General features: G+C 48.6%; 1 protein-coding gene across 1 annotated transcript; it reads right to left on the bottom strand.

The window, feature by feature from the left end:
- Window positions 1–6,868: 6,868 nt before the first annotated feature.
- Window positions 6,869–11,069, bottom strand: THBD (thrombomodulin). Its single transcript, XM_017860105.1, has one exon. It carries the CDS (start codon window positions 10,999–11,001, stop codon window positions 9,022–9,024), a length of 1,980 nt encoding a protein of 659 aa, XP_017715594.1. The 5' UTR covers window positions 11,002–11,069; the 3' UTR covers window positions 6,869–9,021.
- Window positions 11,070–18,644: the final 7,575 nt, after the last annotated feature.

The following is an 18,644-nucleotide window of genomic DNA, read 5'->3' as shown; positions in this document are numbered from 1 at the left end:
GTAAACTCTGCTGGCAGAGACACCGGGGAGACACGCGAATCGGATGGTGGGAGGGTGGGAGATAGCACACTTCTCTGCTTAGTCCTCTTTCCATCACCACTGGAAAATGAATGTGAACACTGCCCTTGACTCTGCAGTCATAAGTCATGAGGATGGCGGCGGGGTGGAGGTGGGGGGTGAGCCTACTCACTGCTCTCTTCTTCAGCTTCAGGTCCTTTTCAATTCCCTGGCAGCAGCAAGGCACCCTGAACACTTGTCGGGGCTGTGTTTAGAGCCCATCAACAGTGCTGCCAGCTTTAGTTCCATCAACCCCAGGCTTTTGTAACAACTGGTTGCATGAACCCTCCCTTGTAGTCTGTGTACAGAAGATTGCAATGAATTGAAGTCATGAGTCATACAGCCAGGATCCTGAAAGCCATTGACATACGTCACCTGCCTGGGAGACTTGCTTCGATGGTCATCTTGTTCTGCCTGCTAAGGCCAGGAGTCACAGCTATTGACATCGTTGTGAATAAAAACATTTTCTGCCACAGGTGGAAAAAGCCTTTTCTCATCCCTCCATCCATCAGAGATCTTGCTTTTTCTTTTAAAAATTGTCTTTAATTTACCGTTCCGTGACAAGTCAGGTGTTCCATTTTCCCAGATGGTCAGGGAAGATGGTATTTGAACATAACAGTCTCTCACTCAACAGGATACTTGCCCAGTTTGTCAGCTCTGATCTGTGAGCAAAGATGCATATGACTTTCACACTCGTCTGTGAAGTATTAGCTTCACTTTCATTAAAGGCGTCATAGCTAGCATTCCTTAGGTGCTAGAGGTGGATGAAAAGGATTAACTAAATGCAGCATGTTCTGGCCGCACTGCCTCAGAAACCAGACATGAATCCTGTCAGATGTGGGCATTGACACTTTTCTCTGAGAAGATGGAGGTAGTGAATCACCGCCATCTCCCACATTCTGATTCCATAAGTAGATGACAGCATAGCCTCAGATTCCTTAAGGACAAATGTTAGAATCCTAGGGCTGTGTTTTCTGAGACAGCTCCTCCATGGTGTACACCGTCAACCAGCAGCACACCCTGGAAACTGTCTTGCTGACTAGCATGCAGGGGGGTATACATGCGGACTGTTCGCTGAGTGCTTCTTTCAGGCAGTACAACAGGTTTTGAGACAAAATAATGAGTCTACAAAGGCAGCTTCTGCCTTCATGGAGCTTGGAGGTTTAGTGGCAAAAGATATGCGTTAATCAAATAAGCACAGAAATGAGAGTATAGTTCTAAACCTAAATAAGCACTCTACAGAAAAGGAATATGCTTTCTAAGAGATGACAAAAGAGGCTGCCCTTGACTCAGAGCAGGCTTCCCCCAGGAAAATGGCTGGAGATGACCTCCTCTGAAGGGTACCTGGGCATTAACTAGGAAAGGAAGCGGCGGGACACAGGGTGTTCCTGTAAGCACTAAGCAAAGGGAACAGCATGTGCAAAGGGCCTGCAGTGGAAGGCACTGAAGGGCTCAATGTGACCTACAGACCACAGGGGCATGTGAGGCACTGGCAGGCACATGAGCAGGAGACCAACGCCTTCTATGCCACCTCAAGGATGAGGACTTTGCCCTAAGAGCCAGGGGTCAGTGGTGGCAAGCTCTAATGAGGGGCTTGGCTCTGCCTAGTAAAAGAAGCCTATCACAAGCTCTGGGGTCCTTGTGAATTTGAGGCTCACACGCCTCTGCTCTTCAGGGAGGGGTTGATCATGTCCTTCTTTCCAACTTTCATCAACTTTGTATCAACTGAAAGGCAGGGTCCTCAATCCTGTGAAGGAATGGACTTTAGTGCTTAACAATGGGGGCACTTTCTGAAATGAGGGAGAACTTGTGTAAAAAAATGCCTAGAATGGGAGTATTGACTTTCTACAAATAAAAACATGTGGCTTCCTATTGTCAAAAGACACCATGAGCATCCACCTGCTGCAACATAGCACTTGAAATGACTGGATTCCTGGGGCTCTATCTGCCTAGAGAGTGGGGCTGCCAAAGGTCAGAACTCGCCCAGTGCGGACGTGTGGTAGATGGGGAGAGAGGACAGATTGAGAGGCATGCAGACCAGGGCCTAGTCCCAGCTCTCCCGCTTCCAGCCCACAGTGGCCCAGGGAAGGTTGCATTCCTGTGTGGAGAGGACAGAGCGACAGTATCCACCTGCAGGTGCACAGTGACACGCAAAGTCCGTGTTCCTGGCCCAGGGGAGGAAGGTTTACCATTCAAATGGTGACTGCTTCATGACACAGAAGGAGGAAGAGGGAGTTGGTGCAGAGTTGGGTGTCTTTTTTTTTTTCATTTTTTTTAAAAATCAGACTTTCATTAGTGTTCTGAGGAGGCTGTAATTTCTTTTAATCTATTTTAATTGAAGTATAATTTACATATGGTAGAGTGTTCTCTTTTTAGTTGTACAGTTCTATGAATTTTGACATGCAAATTTTTACATTTGACTAACTATTGCCCCAGTCAAGATTGGGACTGTTTTGGTCAACATCTACTTCCCTCTTAGTGGCTGTGATTTGTGGTCAAGGAAGCAGGACACAGATAGCATGGGGAGGATCTGAGGAGGTACAGAATTGGAGATGGTGCTATCCCCAAATCCAGGAAGGCCACCTGGTTATACCATTTCCCAAGCTCCTTCCCCCAGACTAGGAGACCTCAACTAATTTACATAGGAAGCTACAGCCCTCTTGACCTTATGGATCTGAAAAGAAGTGTCCTGGACTCCAGACACCACCTGGAGAAACTAGAGGGTTGAATATGTCCCTGGGCAAGCTGCTAATTCCGTAATGACTTCGTGATCCTTTACTCCAAGCACTGGAGAGAGGGTATGGATTCCACTCCAAGCTCCCTTCCAGCCAAACAGAGCAGAGTGTTCCTCAAGACCCAGCCCCATCCAAAAACCACCATTTCCATTTGTCGCAGGCCTCCAGGCAGCTTGCTGTTAAGTTTGCTCTTCGTTTTAGTTCATGTTTATCATGGCTGTATCCTGTGCTCTGGAGAGTCATAGACAAATTAAACAGTGAAACTGGGACTTGCCCCATGCCCTTCTCAGACTTTCCATTCTCTTGGCACTACCATTGGGTTTCTGCAGTACTACCTTTTGGAGGAGGGGAAAATACATGAAGAAAGACTGTAGTCAAACCCTGGCAACGGCTCACTGAAAATGGTGATTTGGGATTATATGAGCATTTCAGAACAAATTTATCAAAAGAGGGGGACAATGAACAAGGCGTAGGATCTCCAAAGAGTTTGTGGAAGGTGGGATCCATGTTCTCAAAGGAATTAAATCAAAATAAGGCAGGAGGCAGAGGGAAAAGGGGAGGAATTAGGAGAATGTTGAAAAGCCCCTCTCCTCTTTGCCAAGTAGAGCAAAGCGTTGCTGGACAACAGTGGGGTAACTTAGCATTTAGGGACGGCATTGGTGAGAAGCCAGAAAGAAGATTTGAGATGGGCAAGTACAGAGGTTATATTGCCAAGTGTTGAATATGCAGAAGATAAGTGGGTTTTGTCTCAGGATAATATCCGTATAAAATTTGCTATTTTAACAGAAGATTTCCTTCAGGCAGAGATTCAAGGAAATATCTGGCCTGTGGCCCAGGTCGCATAATTGTCACAGACCCTAGCTTTGACTCTTGGTGTTTCTCATTGGATCCCTGGAACCCTCTGCTGTCTGCTCCCCATCCCCAGTGGGCGTGACCTTGAGTTGACCCATCCCCAGGGTTCTTTTGTCTTTTGCAATCACACTTTCAAAATACCCTGAAAAGGATTTCGATTCTATTAGAATCTGATGTTAAAAAAATATTTAGTTTCTCTTGTAAGAAGAAAATAAGTTGTTTGCCCCCATCTAAACCTGCTAACCAAAAAAAAAAAAAAAAAGGAGGAAGGGAACACTCAAAACAAAAGAGATAACGCTGAACCCAGGGCATTCTTTCTGGAAAAGAAAGAAAGAAAGAACTGGGCATTGCCTGCATTGTTTTATGAAGAAATGCCTCTAAAGGTCAGGCAATGTATTTTGGGTACCCCCACTGAGCTATAACCATGAAGAAAATGTGTTTTCATGCATTATTTGCAACCTCAGTTTTCCTTGAATAGATGATATAATAAGGAATTGCATTCAACAGAGAACGGCAAGCATCTCCAGAAGGTAGGAGGTGGGGGATCTGCTGTCCCCTGGCCCCATCCACAACCATAATGTCTCTCGAAGGAATGTCACCTGCAGGAACCTCCCTCCGTACCTCTGATAGGAGGCCTGGCTCTGCCAGGGCCAAATCTGTGTGTCTCTTTCTCCTTTGGGCCCTGAGAAATGGAGAAGAGCACTCTGGAGCATGTTCTTCATCCTCTGAGCCTCCCTGAGAGAACAGCAGAGGGAGTCTCTGCCCCCTGTACTTGACTAGGCCTTGTGAGAAGGGAAAATAAGTTGAAGCCTTCAAAGCTAGATTTTAAAGTGACTGAGTGTCGGAGCTCACTTCTTACCTGGCACAAAAGTCTTCCTGTTTAAGCCATGATAGATGCCTGCAAATCCAACATTACACTTCCTCTGGCATTAATAACATCACTCCAAGCAACTGCATCTTCCCTTGATGGAACAGTCTCCACTTTGTGCAACCTTGAGTTTGCACCTAAGACACTCATGATTCCAACACAGCTTTTTTCTGTACTCATTTATGCATCTACCAGTTCACTGGCACACAAGTAAACAGTTATTGGACATCTACGGTGGGCCAGAAACTGAGCTTATTGCCTCACCTAATCTTCTTGGAAACCTTGTGAGATGGCACTGCTTGCACCCGTCTTACAGCCTTTGAAGGGTGATGTGGTGCCCGTGGCCATGTGACCAGCAGGTGTCAGGCTGGGATCACACCCAGGTGCGTATGCTGCTCACACCATATATTAGCCCTGCGGGGTGCTTACAGTGGAAATTGTGCAGGTTCCTGCCCAAGGGGGACATGTAAATACATCTAGAAGTAGTTGTTATCTTCCCAAACAATGCAGTACATAAATTGAATCCCAGTGCACTCTTATCAAAACTGCTTGAGTACACCCACTTGCACCTAGAACATTTTTCAATGTCATTCTTTCAGTCTTTCTTTCAGTGTCTTTGACCTACAGCCTCTACAGTCATCTCCTGCTGCTTGTATCTCTCTTTGCACCTCTTCAGCTCCCTTGCAGCCCGTCTCACCTCATTCACTATGCTCAGTGGGCTCCACCAGGTCTCTTACTGGTGCAGGGCCTTCGTGGTGTGATTCTTCCCACCTGGACTGCCTCCCCCTCCAGTTTGCATTTGACAAGCCCCTCCTTCCCCTTCAGGTCTGGTGTTAAGTGTCAACTTGTCCAGGATGCTCCCTCTAGTTCTCCACTCTAAATCCTGCCTCCCTTGTGTGCCTTTTCAGAGTGTGCTGTGCTTTTCTTCCCCTGCACTTATCACTGTTTCTAAGTTAAGTACAATTTGGGGATGATCAGTTGTTTCATATTTTTCTCCCCTGCCAGAGTCTAGCTTATATGGCAGGGACTAGTCATTGTACCTATCACCATGAAAGGCACAGAGTAAGTGCTCAGTGGGTAATTGCTGAACTAATCTAAGAAACGAGGTGGGAACTGGGGGAAAAAAAGATAACGAAGTCATTTGACTTAAAAAATGAATTCTGTTGGCTTTATAACAGCAGGCTAAGAAAAAAAAAATTGAATGCTGGCTTATCCAGAAATACCACCTTGGCTTTCTTGCCCCGGCCTTTCATGCTGTGAAATACCACCAGCATCTGGTCCCTGGGAGTCTCTGTCCAACCTGGATGTCCAATGATGTGAACAGAAAGCAGAGACCACACAGGTTGACCCATGGCACTGGTTTCATAAGGTCTGTCCTGATTTTAAATGCTCAGGGACAGTTTTTAAAGCTAACTGATTTGTTTATGTGGTCCTGGTGTCTTTCCCTGAGAGGCACTGTGGCTATTTAGTGTTTTGAGAATCTCAAGTTCAGATGAGACTGGTCAACAGAACTGCTGATCCCCTGGGCAGCAGGAAGTGAGGAGGACAGGGAAGCTCAGGGCCCCACACAACTAATGTCCTGGGGCCCAAGATGCCGCGTGAAGGTTTTTGCCTCTGGGTTTTGAAAGTGTGTTTTGGTCTTCCAGTGTTCCTTAAGAAAATGCCCTTCTTCTGGAATAACAAGAAATCCTAACGCAATGAGGTCCTACAAGTTGATTTAACAGTGACTGGGAGCAGACCCTTTTGAAAAACAGAAGGCTGGGTAACAGGGGCAAACTGTAAGGTATCACTGTCTTCTCTGGTCTCCCAGCCCCATTTATCTGCACCTGTCCTGCCCCCACTTGTGTAGCTCTTCCTTCACAAAGATTTAGTCTACTCCTTAGGGAGAGCATGGCTCAGCTTGTTATCTCCATAGGGCACCGTGCATGGCAGCTGCCCCAGCACACACACTACAGCCATCAATTCATCTGCGATGGATGCCAAAATCTCCAACCCTGCCTTCACAATAACCACTCAAACTAAAACTCACGAGTTTGGCATTATTCAGATATATAAAGCATTTGAATATTTGCCTGGACTCTACTTTCTTTTAATTTCTTCTTTAAAAAAATCTTTCTGGGCCCTGCATATTGCATTCGGCCAGCCCTACCATCCTAGAAAAGCGAGCCCAAGAAATGCGTGCATTGAAAAGGCAAAGTTTTTAATCTCCAACAGAGACGAGAATGATTTCATACTGGATGAGACGTTTAGAAATGAATACTTGAATTAGAGCCACAAACTGAGACCCTTCATGACTACAGTGAATTTGGATATCTCGCAGAGGAGATAACGCCAAACCATACACAGGACACACAGCTGGGATTCTCCAGATGCCCCAGGAAGGGTTTATTTAATTCATTCCAACAAATGATCCTGTAATGTATTTAAAAGCACAGAGACACAAGTCCTCATATATGAAGTTGTTATGGTTACAGAAGGACAATAAATAAATATCTGTGCACACAGAGATAGCATGAAATCATTCTACAGTGAAAATCATAGCCTCTAGAAAAAGCTTTGAAAATCAGAGATGGTGCCATCACCAGACAACACAAGTGCTGGGGTGCAGGGCAGTCCTCCATGCTTCTCACAGCATTTGCATGGTTTTTGAGTCCCATTGAATGACATACAATGAGGGCACTGGGGGGAGGAAAAGTGAACAGACACACAACCCGAGAGCACACTGTCATTTGTTTATTTTGCACAAGTGATGTCATAAGCAAGGATTTTGCCTGTGTTCTAGTTTCTCTCCAATAAATAAATAACTATGTACAAATATATTGAGTTTACAAAATAGAAAAGGAAAACCTTTGTCTTACAAAAGATACATTTCTATGATACATTTATTTCCATGTACTGAAGCAGGATTTCATTCCTGGCTTAGTTGAACCAAAGACCTTGCAGATCCTGTGTGGCAGTGTCTAGAGCTGTGTACCTAGTCTTTTCTACCAAAGAGCAAAGCTACACAATGAAAATTCCTCAGTTTCTTGACAATAAGGGCCTGACTTGGCCTGCTACTTATAACTGATCCATATTTAATGTGTTCCAGAAAAATTGGAAGCAGTCTGGAATTGTTGTCCTCAAATTACTGAGCAGACACACCCCCTGCTGATCTTGTTAAATATAGATTCTCATGAACTAGATGGGGTGGAGCCTAGGATTCTGCATTTCTAACCAGCTCCCATGGGCAGCTTCCAATTCTTGTTCAGGGGCCACATTCCAAAAGGCCTCTCTGAAATGGTAGAAATTCTCTGAGGACCTGATTAAGGCTAGGCCCTAATTGGGCATCCTCCAGTATCCATTCCCAAGCTCCCAATTCCACAAGACCAGTAGAGCTGGTTTTATTTTGGTCTACCAGTGACAAGAACAGTGAGAGTCAATTGCTAACTGACATGAATCTTGCAGTTCAAAACTTTCTTAAACTGTTTCCTGGGAGGTGCTTGTCTCTTTTCTCAATCTAGAGCAACCTTCTCAACATTTTCAACACTGTCAAATATAAGTAATAATAACAAAAAAGGAAACTGCATAAGAAGATTAGCAACAATGACCATTTTTCAATACAAATCAAAACAGCAACAAAATTCAGGCTTACTGTTTAAAAATAAAGATAAAACCTCTTTGGGTGTAATTTCTATGACAGTCCAGCAACATCAATTTAATACCTTTTACATCTCAACCTTTGTTTAAAATTATTTTGCTCTGGGAACCTGAAATTTCAGGATAAATTAGCAAATCTGGTGAAAAAGCAAATGGCTATTTTTACTTTTAGTGTTTTCGTGTTTGTTTCATGTAGGGGTTCTGTCGGAGCAGATAGCTAAGAGCAAAAGAAGTAGGGTCAGGCACAGGTAGGGTGACTCAGGTGAGTTGGCCCAGTTCCTGGGATGAGAAAACTAAGAAGAATGGGGAATAAATGGGTCTTGCTTCATAAATGTGAGAGGGCTAGGAAAAAAAAAAATTCACCAAGATAGTTTAGCTGTCACATGACAAGTGGGAGTCTGTAGAGAGAGAGAGAGAGACCGGAGAGCTGTGCAAAGTGGATACTGGAGACATACAGGTAGGAACAAAGGATACAAACAAAAACCTAGATACTTAAAAATAAATAAATATTTTGGTCATCCCTAGCCCACGAGGTCAAGGTCTGCCCAAAAGGCTCTCGACCAATAACGCTCACCCTCCTGTGCCCAGTGATGAGGACCTGGGACACATCGCAGTCTGTGTCTTCGTTGCAAAATTGCCATCTCTGCCCAGTGGTCCAGTGACGTCAAGGAAGAGGCCGAGGCTCATTCTCCTCTCTCTAATCACTCCCTCCCCAGTTAGCCATGGAATCGAAGAAAACAGCTTGGGGGTGCGAGGAGGGTCTTCTCCAGCTGTAATGCCAACTAAGGTGCTTTGGGTAGCAAAGCTGGGGGTGAGGAGGCCCAGGAGGGAGAGAAAGGCCACGCCAAAGCCGGGCTTCTGGACGGAGGCCGCTCAGAGTCTCTGCGGCTTCCGCTCGGTCCGCACGGGCTGCAGCACTACCTCCTTGGAAGGGGCCGCGCACTTGTACTCCATCTTGGCCCTGGCGGCGCCCTGCTTCTTCCGCAGGTGGCAGAGGAGCGCCAAAAGCGCCACCACCAGGCACAGGCTCGCGATGGAGATGCCTATGAGCACGCCCGAATGCACGCGCCCCACGACCGGGGGACTCGAGGTGCAGCCGGGCGTCGGGCCTGGGGGGGGCTCCCCAGAGCCGTCGTCACCACCATCCATCTTGCCGGAGTCACAGTCAGTGCCAATCCGGCGGACAAGGGCCGAGTCGGGCCCGCAGATGCACTCGAAGGTACCAGGGAGATTGCGGCACACCCCGGAGCAGAAGCCGCCGTTTTCGCACTCGTCGATGTCCGAGCACATGAAACCGTCGTCCAGAATATAGCCGTCAGGGCACTCACAATTAGCCCAGGTGTTGGGGTCGCAGTCGGCTGGACAGGCAGTCTGGTTGCAAAACATCTGGCACCTGTGCGGCTCGTGGGGAATGGGCGCGAAGCCCTCCGCGCAGACACAGAGGTAGCTTGTTTGGTTCAAGGGCTGGCACTGGTACTCGCAGTTGGCTCCGAAGCACGGGTCCACGGGCTCCACACACTCGCCGTCCACCAGGTCGTAGCCAGGTTTGCAGTGGCACTCGAAGCCACCCTCTGTGTTGACACAGCGCTGCGGGCACGGACTGGGCACCAGCAAGCAGTCATCCACGTCCTCGCACCGGTGTTGGTCGGCCGCCAGCCGGTAGCCGGTCTCGCACATGCACGAGTAGGAGTCCGGCTTGTCGGGGTTGGGAACGCAAAAGTGCTCACAGAGGTCGTTGCAGGAGTGCGTGCAGGAGCGGCCGTCTGCCTGCAGGGCGGCGCCGGCTGGGCACAGGCAACGGGGAGCCCCTGCGATTGTATTGCACGCGTGCTCGCACCCGCCGTTCTCCACGCTGCAGTCCCAAGCGCCCGGCGCCTCCCTAGCCCAGTGCCCCTGAACCACTCCAGGCGGCGCGGCGCACATCAGCTCTAAGCCGAGGGGCGCCACAGCGGCGGAGCTGCCCACCGGCAGCGCCTGGAAGTCCGCTCCGCGGGCCGCGAACGGGGTGCCGTAAGTGATCGAGAGGGCAGCAGTCGCGGCGCCGGGCTCCACAGCCAGGGGCCTGCAGGTAGCTGGGAAGTGGAACTCGCAGAGGAAGCCATCGGCCTTCACATCGCACTGCTGCTCCTCCCAGACCGGCTCGCCGGGCGCAGTGGCCCCAGCAGCTGAGACAGCGACGCACAACGGGCCGCAGAGGGGAGCCCCATTGAGGTCGAGCCGCGCCCACCTGCTGTAGCTGGTGCAGTTGTCTCCCGTAACCCACTGGAAGCCGCGCAGTGGCCCGAGGCGCTTGGGGTCGCCGCAGCCGGGTGGCAGCTGAAGGCCGATCCAGAGGCGCCGGCTACCGCCGCGGTCGCCGCTCAGTAGCAAGGAAATGACATCGGCAGCCACTGAGGAGCGCACTGTCATTAGGTGGCCCTGCAGTCTATCGCAGATCTGACTGGCATCGAGGAAGGTCGCGGGGCCCGGGTAGAGCGCGAAGCAGTCGTGCTCGACGCACTGGCTGCCACCGGGCTGCTGTTCTACGGGTGCGGGGAACCCCAGGCCGGCCAGGGTCAGCACGCCAAGGAGCAGGACCCCGAGCATGTTACCCAGGCGCGCAGCATGCAGGCGCCGGGGAAAGCGCTGGCACTGAGACTGGGCCGTGCCGGAGCAGACGGGCGCAGGACGCAGATGGCGACAGCCGCTTCTGTCCATCCCAGCCCAGACACTTCTGGCCGCGGCGCGCAGCCCCTGCGAGGCAGCCTCTGACATGAGGATCCGCCGGGGCACGAGTTTATAAGTGCGCGGCCCTCCCTCCTGGACGTTCGGGAAAAGGAAGGAAGTGCCTAGTGGGAAGGGCTGATGCCGCATACTCGGATTGCTGGGTTCTCTGGCCGCCCTGCGCCCGCCCTCGCGCGTGGGATCACCTCGCGGGGATGAGTAAACTCTGCCCTGGCGCAGGGAAGTTCTCGGGCGGGGCCGGTAGGGGCAGGCGCCAGGGAAGGCCAGCACCCTCGTAGCGAGACGACTGTCCCCGCCCCCACCACTCGGGCCCCCACGCGTGCAACCCTCTTTCGTCTCTTGGTCCTCCTTTCTTTCTTTTCATACATGTTACGGCCACTTCCAAGGAAAGCCTGGATTGCAGAGCTCTGGGAACCAGAGACTTCAGAGAAGAGGGCTTTGAATGGAGCGTGGGGGAGATGGTGCACAGGACCTGCAGGACGCTGGGAGGGGTGATCGGCACCAAGGGAAATTTGGCAGGAACTGCCTAGGACGTGGACTTCCCCAAAGACAGGATCCCGAGGAGAAGCAGCTGGACCCCATCCCCGGCCTGGGTGCCTGGCTCAGGAAACCAGCGGAGCGCTTGGCCTCACAGGAGAGTGGGTGTGGCTGGGGTGACGGGGCAGGGCGGGGAAGACTGGCCTAACACCAACGCCCTCTGCCCTATGGCTGGCCAGGGACCCGCGAGTCCCTGGGCACGCACAAGTCAACGCCAGACTCCATTTCGTCGGGTGGGGAAGCCGCGGGGATACTGTCAGGGCGCCGAGGTCCGGACCCCGCTCAGAGGCCGTGGCAGGTGGATTGCTGCAGCGCCGGCTAGGAGCAGGCGCGTGGGAGCAAGTCATCCTGGACGGTTTCGGTCCAGCTTCCGAGGGACGTGCTTCTCTCACCTCAGCACAGTGGCTGGCAGTGCCCCAGGGGTGGCGCTGCGGGATCCCAGCGGATCCCACCCGGGTCAGCTAAGCAGGTTTCCATTTTGTCCAGAGGCCGAATTGATACCGAGGTGCATAGAAATGCCACTTGCTCGGCAAAGGGCACTGAAGAGCCACGGTCCTGTGGATGGGCAGGATGGGGAGGCCTGGAGGAGGAGATGGGAATCTGTCACTTTCGACCTCATCCGGTAGTACACTTACCGGGAAAACGGAAGAGTGTGTTTGCCCCTCGGGTCGCCCCCATAATGGTCAGAGACAAACGGTTTAAAAACACCCTTGCCTCTCTCCTCTACTGTCCTCACAACGAGCGCCAGGGGGCGGCGCTGTCGAGCTCTAAACAAAGCCAACGAAGTCGGAGAAGTTTAGGTCTAAAAAGGGTTAAGGTGTAGGAGCACATAGGCCTCCCTCTGGGGTTGGAAGCTCCGTTCCCGGGCAGTTCCGCGTGGATTCCGCGGCGGTCACCTCTTGCCTCCAGGGCCCCGTAGATCCTGGACTTTAAACAAGAACAGAGAGTATGGCGTCTGCACGTGTGACAGACACGCACCGGTGGGGTGGACCCGGCTGGACTGGACTGACTCGCAGTGACCAAACGGGTGGGGCGTGGACACTCTGAAAGTGAAAGGGGCTAGCACCACTATCCCGCCCCATACTCCCCAGCGCCTTGGGGCAGAGAGCCTCAAAACATCCCGCTGAGCTGAGCTCTGCGCTGGGAAGGGCGCCCCAGGTCCCAGAAACCAAGGAGCTGCTGGACACTGGGTTCTGAAGCTCCCGGAATGCACACAGCTGCACCTCCCCTGACGCGGACTCCCTGGGAAGAGGAAGGGAAGAGCAGCAGATAGGACAGTAAGGCTGTCCCCGGCGGGAGCAGGCAAGCGGTGGCTGCCTGAGCTGAATCAGGGGGTGCACTCCGGGGCACAGCTTGCCTAGCAGGACGCAAAAGCAGGGCTGCCTGGGGTGCCGCCATGAGGGTAAGGGTGGAGCCTCAGGGGCAGGAACCTCGTTGAGGCACTGCCGAAAGGTCTCAGAATGTGGGGACAATTCCCAGAGTGAATGAGACAAGAGAGGGGACAGAATCAGTTACAGAATCAGAGACCAGTGCAAAGTGAAAATGTGGGGTCCCTTGTTCAATTACAAGGATTTCAAGACTGTGATAGCAAAGCGTTAAACAAGGAGTGGGGCCCTGGGGGGTGATGAGCAGGGCCCTTCTGAACCTGCCAGCCCTAAAAGGGACTGAGGGACACTGAAGGATCAATCTCACCGCACACCAGGCTGGTTGCATTCTTGGATGGACTCTAGCTGATTCACCACCACAGTGTTTCACTGGACGTCCTATACAGGTCCACTTGCGCCCATTACACATTCTTGGAAAGAAAAAAAAAAAAAAACAGTGTGAAAACAGCCCCAGTAACTGAGTCCACTAAGAACTCAGTGATGCCTGTGAAACTTGGATCAACCCTATATGAGGAGGTGCAGACGTTGGATGTTTCTATATTAAAAAGAAACCAGAGCAACAACAGATAGGAGCAGAGCATTGCCCCGTGGGTGGCACCACAGTGTCTGGGTTGCCCTGCACAAGGATGGGTGGACATGACCCACTTGGCTTTCCCACCTGTCAGGGCTTTACCCCCGGCCCTCAGGATACCTTCGCCTTCCGGTGCCTACCTTCAGCCACTTCGTTTTTCCTCTCCAGCCTACACCTTGGAGGCTTTGCATATTTTAAACTACCTTCTGGTGACTGAAGGCCCCCTGTCTCTGTTCTTGCCCCATCCTTATCTTCCTATCTGTGCTCCCTGCACATCAGGGTGGGCCACTCCCTCCCACCCCTTTGCAGGTAACACATCCGCTTCCCACTCCTTGGCCCACCAGCACCCTCACTCTGGCCCACCAGCAGACTTGCTTTACTCCTGAAACACCCCTCTTGAAGAACACTCATCTGGTCCTAAATACTGTTGCCAAAATCTTGTTTTCAGCCACCTTTCTAGAAGCCTTGGTGCCATTTGCGCTTGTGACCCTTCACCATTCTCAAGGCTCCTCCTTCAATTACTTTTGAGACACGTGTTTTCCTCCCCTCCTCTCTTATGAGCCTTGGGGAGGCCCCTGGGGTCCTCTTGTCCCGCCCACTAGAGTGGTCATTCTCAAGGTTCTGCTGGTGGTCTTCGTCATCTCTTCACAATCCACCTTTTGGTGAACTTACCCATTCCCCTGGCAGTGATAGCAGTGTCCAAGGAGATTGGGGAGGGGGTATTCTAGAAGGGACCCCTACTCCATCTTTCCCAGTATTAATAGTTGGTCCACTGAGGTTTTAAACCATGGATTTGCCTTTGACTTTCTGCTCTCCTTCATCCTCTGCCCAGTTTTTGTGTCTTGTTTCCCCTGATCACTGCTCCTGCCTTCTCAATTTATGCTCAGACAGCTGGGTCTCCAGCTCTTTTCCTTGCTTCTTTTCTCTCCAGCTCTCCACTGTGGCTGAGGTCACTCTGATCCTCATACTGCCTCAGTGCTGCACCTGCCCACTGGAAGAGCCTATGCTCTTTCCCCTCCGCACTGAAGATGCTCGCGATAGTGCCTCTCTACTCTGTGGCCACAGGTGAGGAAATTTGCACCCAAGGGGCTGTGCTGGAATTTGGACCCAGAGCCAGCACCCCTTCCACCTCACAAGGCTTCAAGGACCAGTGTCCTACTGGTCTCCATGGATACGGAAACGTCCTGGAAAGGGAGGCTCCTGATCACTGTCAGAGAAGCACCTTGTCCGCTCACCTCCACCCTGTGGTCCATATCTCTGCCTCTGCCAGCAACATTCTCGTCTGCCAGGCTCTTCAGCCACTGAAATCTTTTCCTTCTTTCAAGTCCCAGTTCAAGCTTCCCCATCAGCAAGTTTTCTGAATAACCCAACCAGAACTGATCTGTCTGTGACTCCCATAGACAGGTCGTCTTCTCAGCAATTTAATACTCACCACTCCCTCCCTGCTCTGTACTTAATCATGCACATACCACACTTTTTGATGCAGTCCAGATTCCCACACATCTTTGTATCCCCTTGCACCTAGCAGCACACTTTGTAACCAGACAGTGCCCAGGGCTTATTACAGCACCTGTGGTGGATGTTTCTTTGTCCTCTCCAGGGTGATTTTCTCACATTCACCAGCAAAGACGAGGATGGGGGCCCTCAGAGTCTCAGGGTGAATTAAAAGTGTGGACTTTGGAGCCAACTTGGCTGCATTGGAGACCCAGCTCCAGCATTCACAAGTTTGTGTTTGTTTTAAGATTTGACTGATAACCCCTCTCCTTTGTAGCTCAGTTTCCTTGACTGTGTAATGGGAATAGTCCCTCCTTCAAAGTGTTAGGATGAAGATTAAATGGGTTATACGTGTAAAGCATTTAGAACAGAGGAGCCGTAGTCAACTCACAATACATTTTAGCAAAAGAGAAAACACTCAGGTCCCTAGAATTTGGATTCTTCCTCTGATTGCATTCAATATCCAGCATGGTTTCTTGTCCATGGTAGGGACTCACCAAATGTCTGCTGGATTTAATTTGTTCCAGCCAAGCATTTCTACCATTAATAACAATAAGCAATTGTGAAAAAACCGGGGATGGAGGCATAGGGAAGAAATTGAAGCATGTCCTGTCTCAGGCTTCCCATCTGCCCCAGAGACATCCATAGTGACTCCCCATTGCCCAGGTGTGGAAGCCGAAGGCCAGAGAGAATCAGTGACTCTCCAAGGCCACACAGCTTGTAAGTGGTGAAACAAAGATTCACCGGCCCGTGGTAAGGATGAAATAACTACAATGTAGAGTATGTCTGAGCTCCCGTTTTGCCACATATTGGCCAACTTGGCTGAGTTATTTCAATCTCTGGTGTTCTTTCCCCAAAACTGGAGATATAATATTTAACATATAGGGTTAGTGTAAAATCAAAACAGAAAATGTACACAGAGTGACTATTACTTTTCTTGGAACACAGCAGCTGTTTAACACATACAGCTGTTACTACTGGCAAAAAAATAAAAATAAAAGGCTTTATCAAAGACCCCTGTGGTCACTGGTATCCATCCAGGAAGTCTGGCTTTTTATTTATTTACAGACTGATATTGACTTTTGAGACAGAGTCTCAAAATCTGTAGCCCAGACTAGAGTGCAGCCATGTAATCATGGCTCACTGTGGCCTTGATCTCCCAGTTCAAGTGATCCTCCTATCTCAACCTTCAGAGTAGCTAGGACTACAGGTATATGCCACCACACCCAGCTGATTTTTTTCTTTTGTGTGTATGTGTAGAAATGGGGTCTCACTATGTTGTCCAGGCTTATCTTGAAATCCTGGGCTCAAACAATCCTCCACCTCAGCCTCTGAAAGTGCTGAGATCACATGCATGAGCCACTGTGCCCAGCCAAGTCTGGCTTTTTAGAAGGAAGTTTGTGCTTGACGTCTGTGGAGGAGGCTGGACCAACTACCTGGGCAGTGAACAGACTTCAGTCATTTTTATTGAAAGCAAACCTGTGTGAATGTTGTTAGAACAGAGATGAAAAGGAGTCCACAGACAGAAGGGGGCCCCAGTGGCATTGTGCTGACCCCATACATACCTTAGTCATATTTATAATACACTAACAATACTAAAATGCAAATGTAAAAATTAAGTCTCTATGGCTTAATTAAGTCTCTATGGCTATGTAGCAGTATATAAATTCAAGGATGGACAAATAACTGTTAAGCAAATGTCTAATAACTGCAGCATGTTAGAGCAAAACAAGTATTTTGCTAAATTTTGGCACTTACTCAGGCTTTCTTAAAGAAATAGGGTAAAAGTGGACAATTCTTTGTTGGTCCATTCTTCAGAATAAACTTTATTTGTCTATTATTTGTAAAAGAAAATATGTTGCATGTCCAAAAAACCATACTGCTAATATCATACTCAACGGTAAAATATTGAAAGCCTCCTCCCTAAGGTCAGAACAAAACAAGAATGTCTGCTCTTACCACTTCCATTTAACATTATGCTGGTGATTCCAGAGCAGTTAGCTATGAAAAGGAAATTTAAAAGTCCAAGCTGGAAAGGAACAAATAAAACTATCTATATTTGTGGATGATATGATCTTTTTTGTATACGGGAAATCCTAAGGAAAACACTTTTTTAAAAAACTAAGAACTAATAAAGGAGTTCAGCAGTTGCAGGATACAAGATCACTACATAAAAAGCAATTGTATTTCTGTATAACAATGAAAAAATGAAAATTATGAAAACAATTCCATTTATAATAGCATCAAAAAGAATAACATACTTGGGGATAAATTTAACAAAATAAATGCAAAACATTTGCTCTTAAAACTACAAAACATTGCTGAAAGAAACTTTAAAAGGCTTAAATAAATGGAAAGACACCCTATGCTCATGAATTGGAAGACTTAATATGATTAAGGTGGAAATATCCTCACAATTTATCTATAAATTTGATGCAATCCCTGTCAAAATCTCAGCCTTTTTCTTTGCAGAAATTTACATATTTATCCTAGCGTTCACATGGACATTCAAGGGATTCCAAAAAGCCAAAGAAATCTTGGAAAAGAAAAAATATGAATGCTTACTTCCTGATTTCAAAACTTACCACAAAGCACCAGAACCAAAACAATATGGTGCTGGGATACAGACAGACATGAATCAATGGAATAGAATTGAGAATCTAAAAATAACCCTCACATTTGTGGTCAATTGATTTCCACAAGAGTGCCAAGGCAATTGAAAGAACAGTCTCTTCCACAAATGATTCTGGAACAACTGCATATCTACGTGTGGTAGGGTAGGACCTCTACCTCACATCAAATAAAAAATTAACTAAAAATGGTCAAAACACTTAAATGTAAGACTAAAACTAGAAACTCCTTAGAAGAAAATATAGGTGTAAATCTCTGTGGCCTTCAATAAGGCACCGGTTTTTTAAATATGGTACAAAAAGCACAAGCAATCCAAGAAAATGTAGATAAGTTGGATATTATCAAAATTTAAAACTTTTATGCTTCAAAAAAAAGTGGAGACAGAATGGTAGGAGACATTTACAAATTATGTACCTGATAAGGTCTCTCTAGAATATATAAGGAACTATTACAAGTCAATAATTAAAGACAATTAACCCAATTAAAATGTGGGCAAAAGATCTGGATAGATATTTCTCAAAAGAAGGTATATAAATGGCCAATACATCAGGACACCTGAGTGAGAAGACAGAGATCCTGTGCACATGGAAGGATGCTCAAAATCGTTAGCCATTAGGGGAATGCAAATCAAAATCACAATGAGATACCAGTACACACCCACCAGGATGGCTACAATCAAAAGACAGAGAAGAACCCTCAGATAGTGCCGATGCAGATATTTAGTGGTGCAACCACTTTAGAAAGCAGTTTTTGGCAGTTCCCCAAAATGTTAAACAACAGTTACCATACGATGTAGTAATTCTACTCCTAGGTATACATACTCAAGAAAAATTTAAACATATTTTTTTTTAGGTGGAATCTCACTCTGTCACCAGGCAGGAGTGCAATGGTGCAATCTCGGCTCTTTGCAACCTCTGCCTCCTGGGTTCAAGCGATTCTCCTGCTTCAGCCTCCTGAGTAGCTGAGACTACAGGTGCATGCCACCACACCCAACTAATTTTTGTATTTTTAGTAGAGACGGGGTTTCACCATGTTGGCCAGGATGATCTCAATCTCTTGACCTTGTAATCTGCCCACCTCAGCCTCCCAAAGTGCTGGGATTATAGGCACTAGCCATTGCGCCTGGCCCTGGTAGCATTATTCTTCATAGCCAA

The sequence above is a fragment of the Rhinopithecus bieti genome, unplaced genomic scaffold (assembly GCF_001698545.2).
Source record: "Rhinopithecus bieti isolate Rb0 unplaced genomic scaffold, ASM169854v2 scaffold_49371, whole genome shotgun sequence".
Classification (NCBI taxonomy): domain Eukaryota; kingdom Metazoa; phylum Chordata; class Mammalia; order Primates; family Cercopithecidae; genus Rhinopithecus; species Rhinopithecus bieti.
This window is presented reverse-complemented; position numbering and strand designations above follow the sequence as displayed.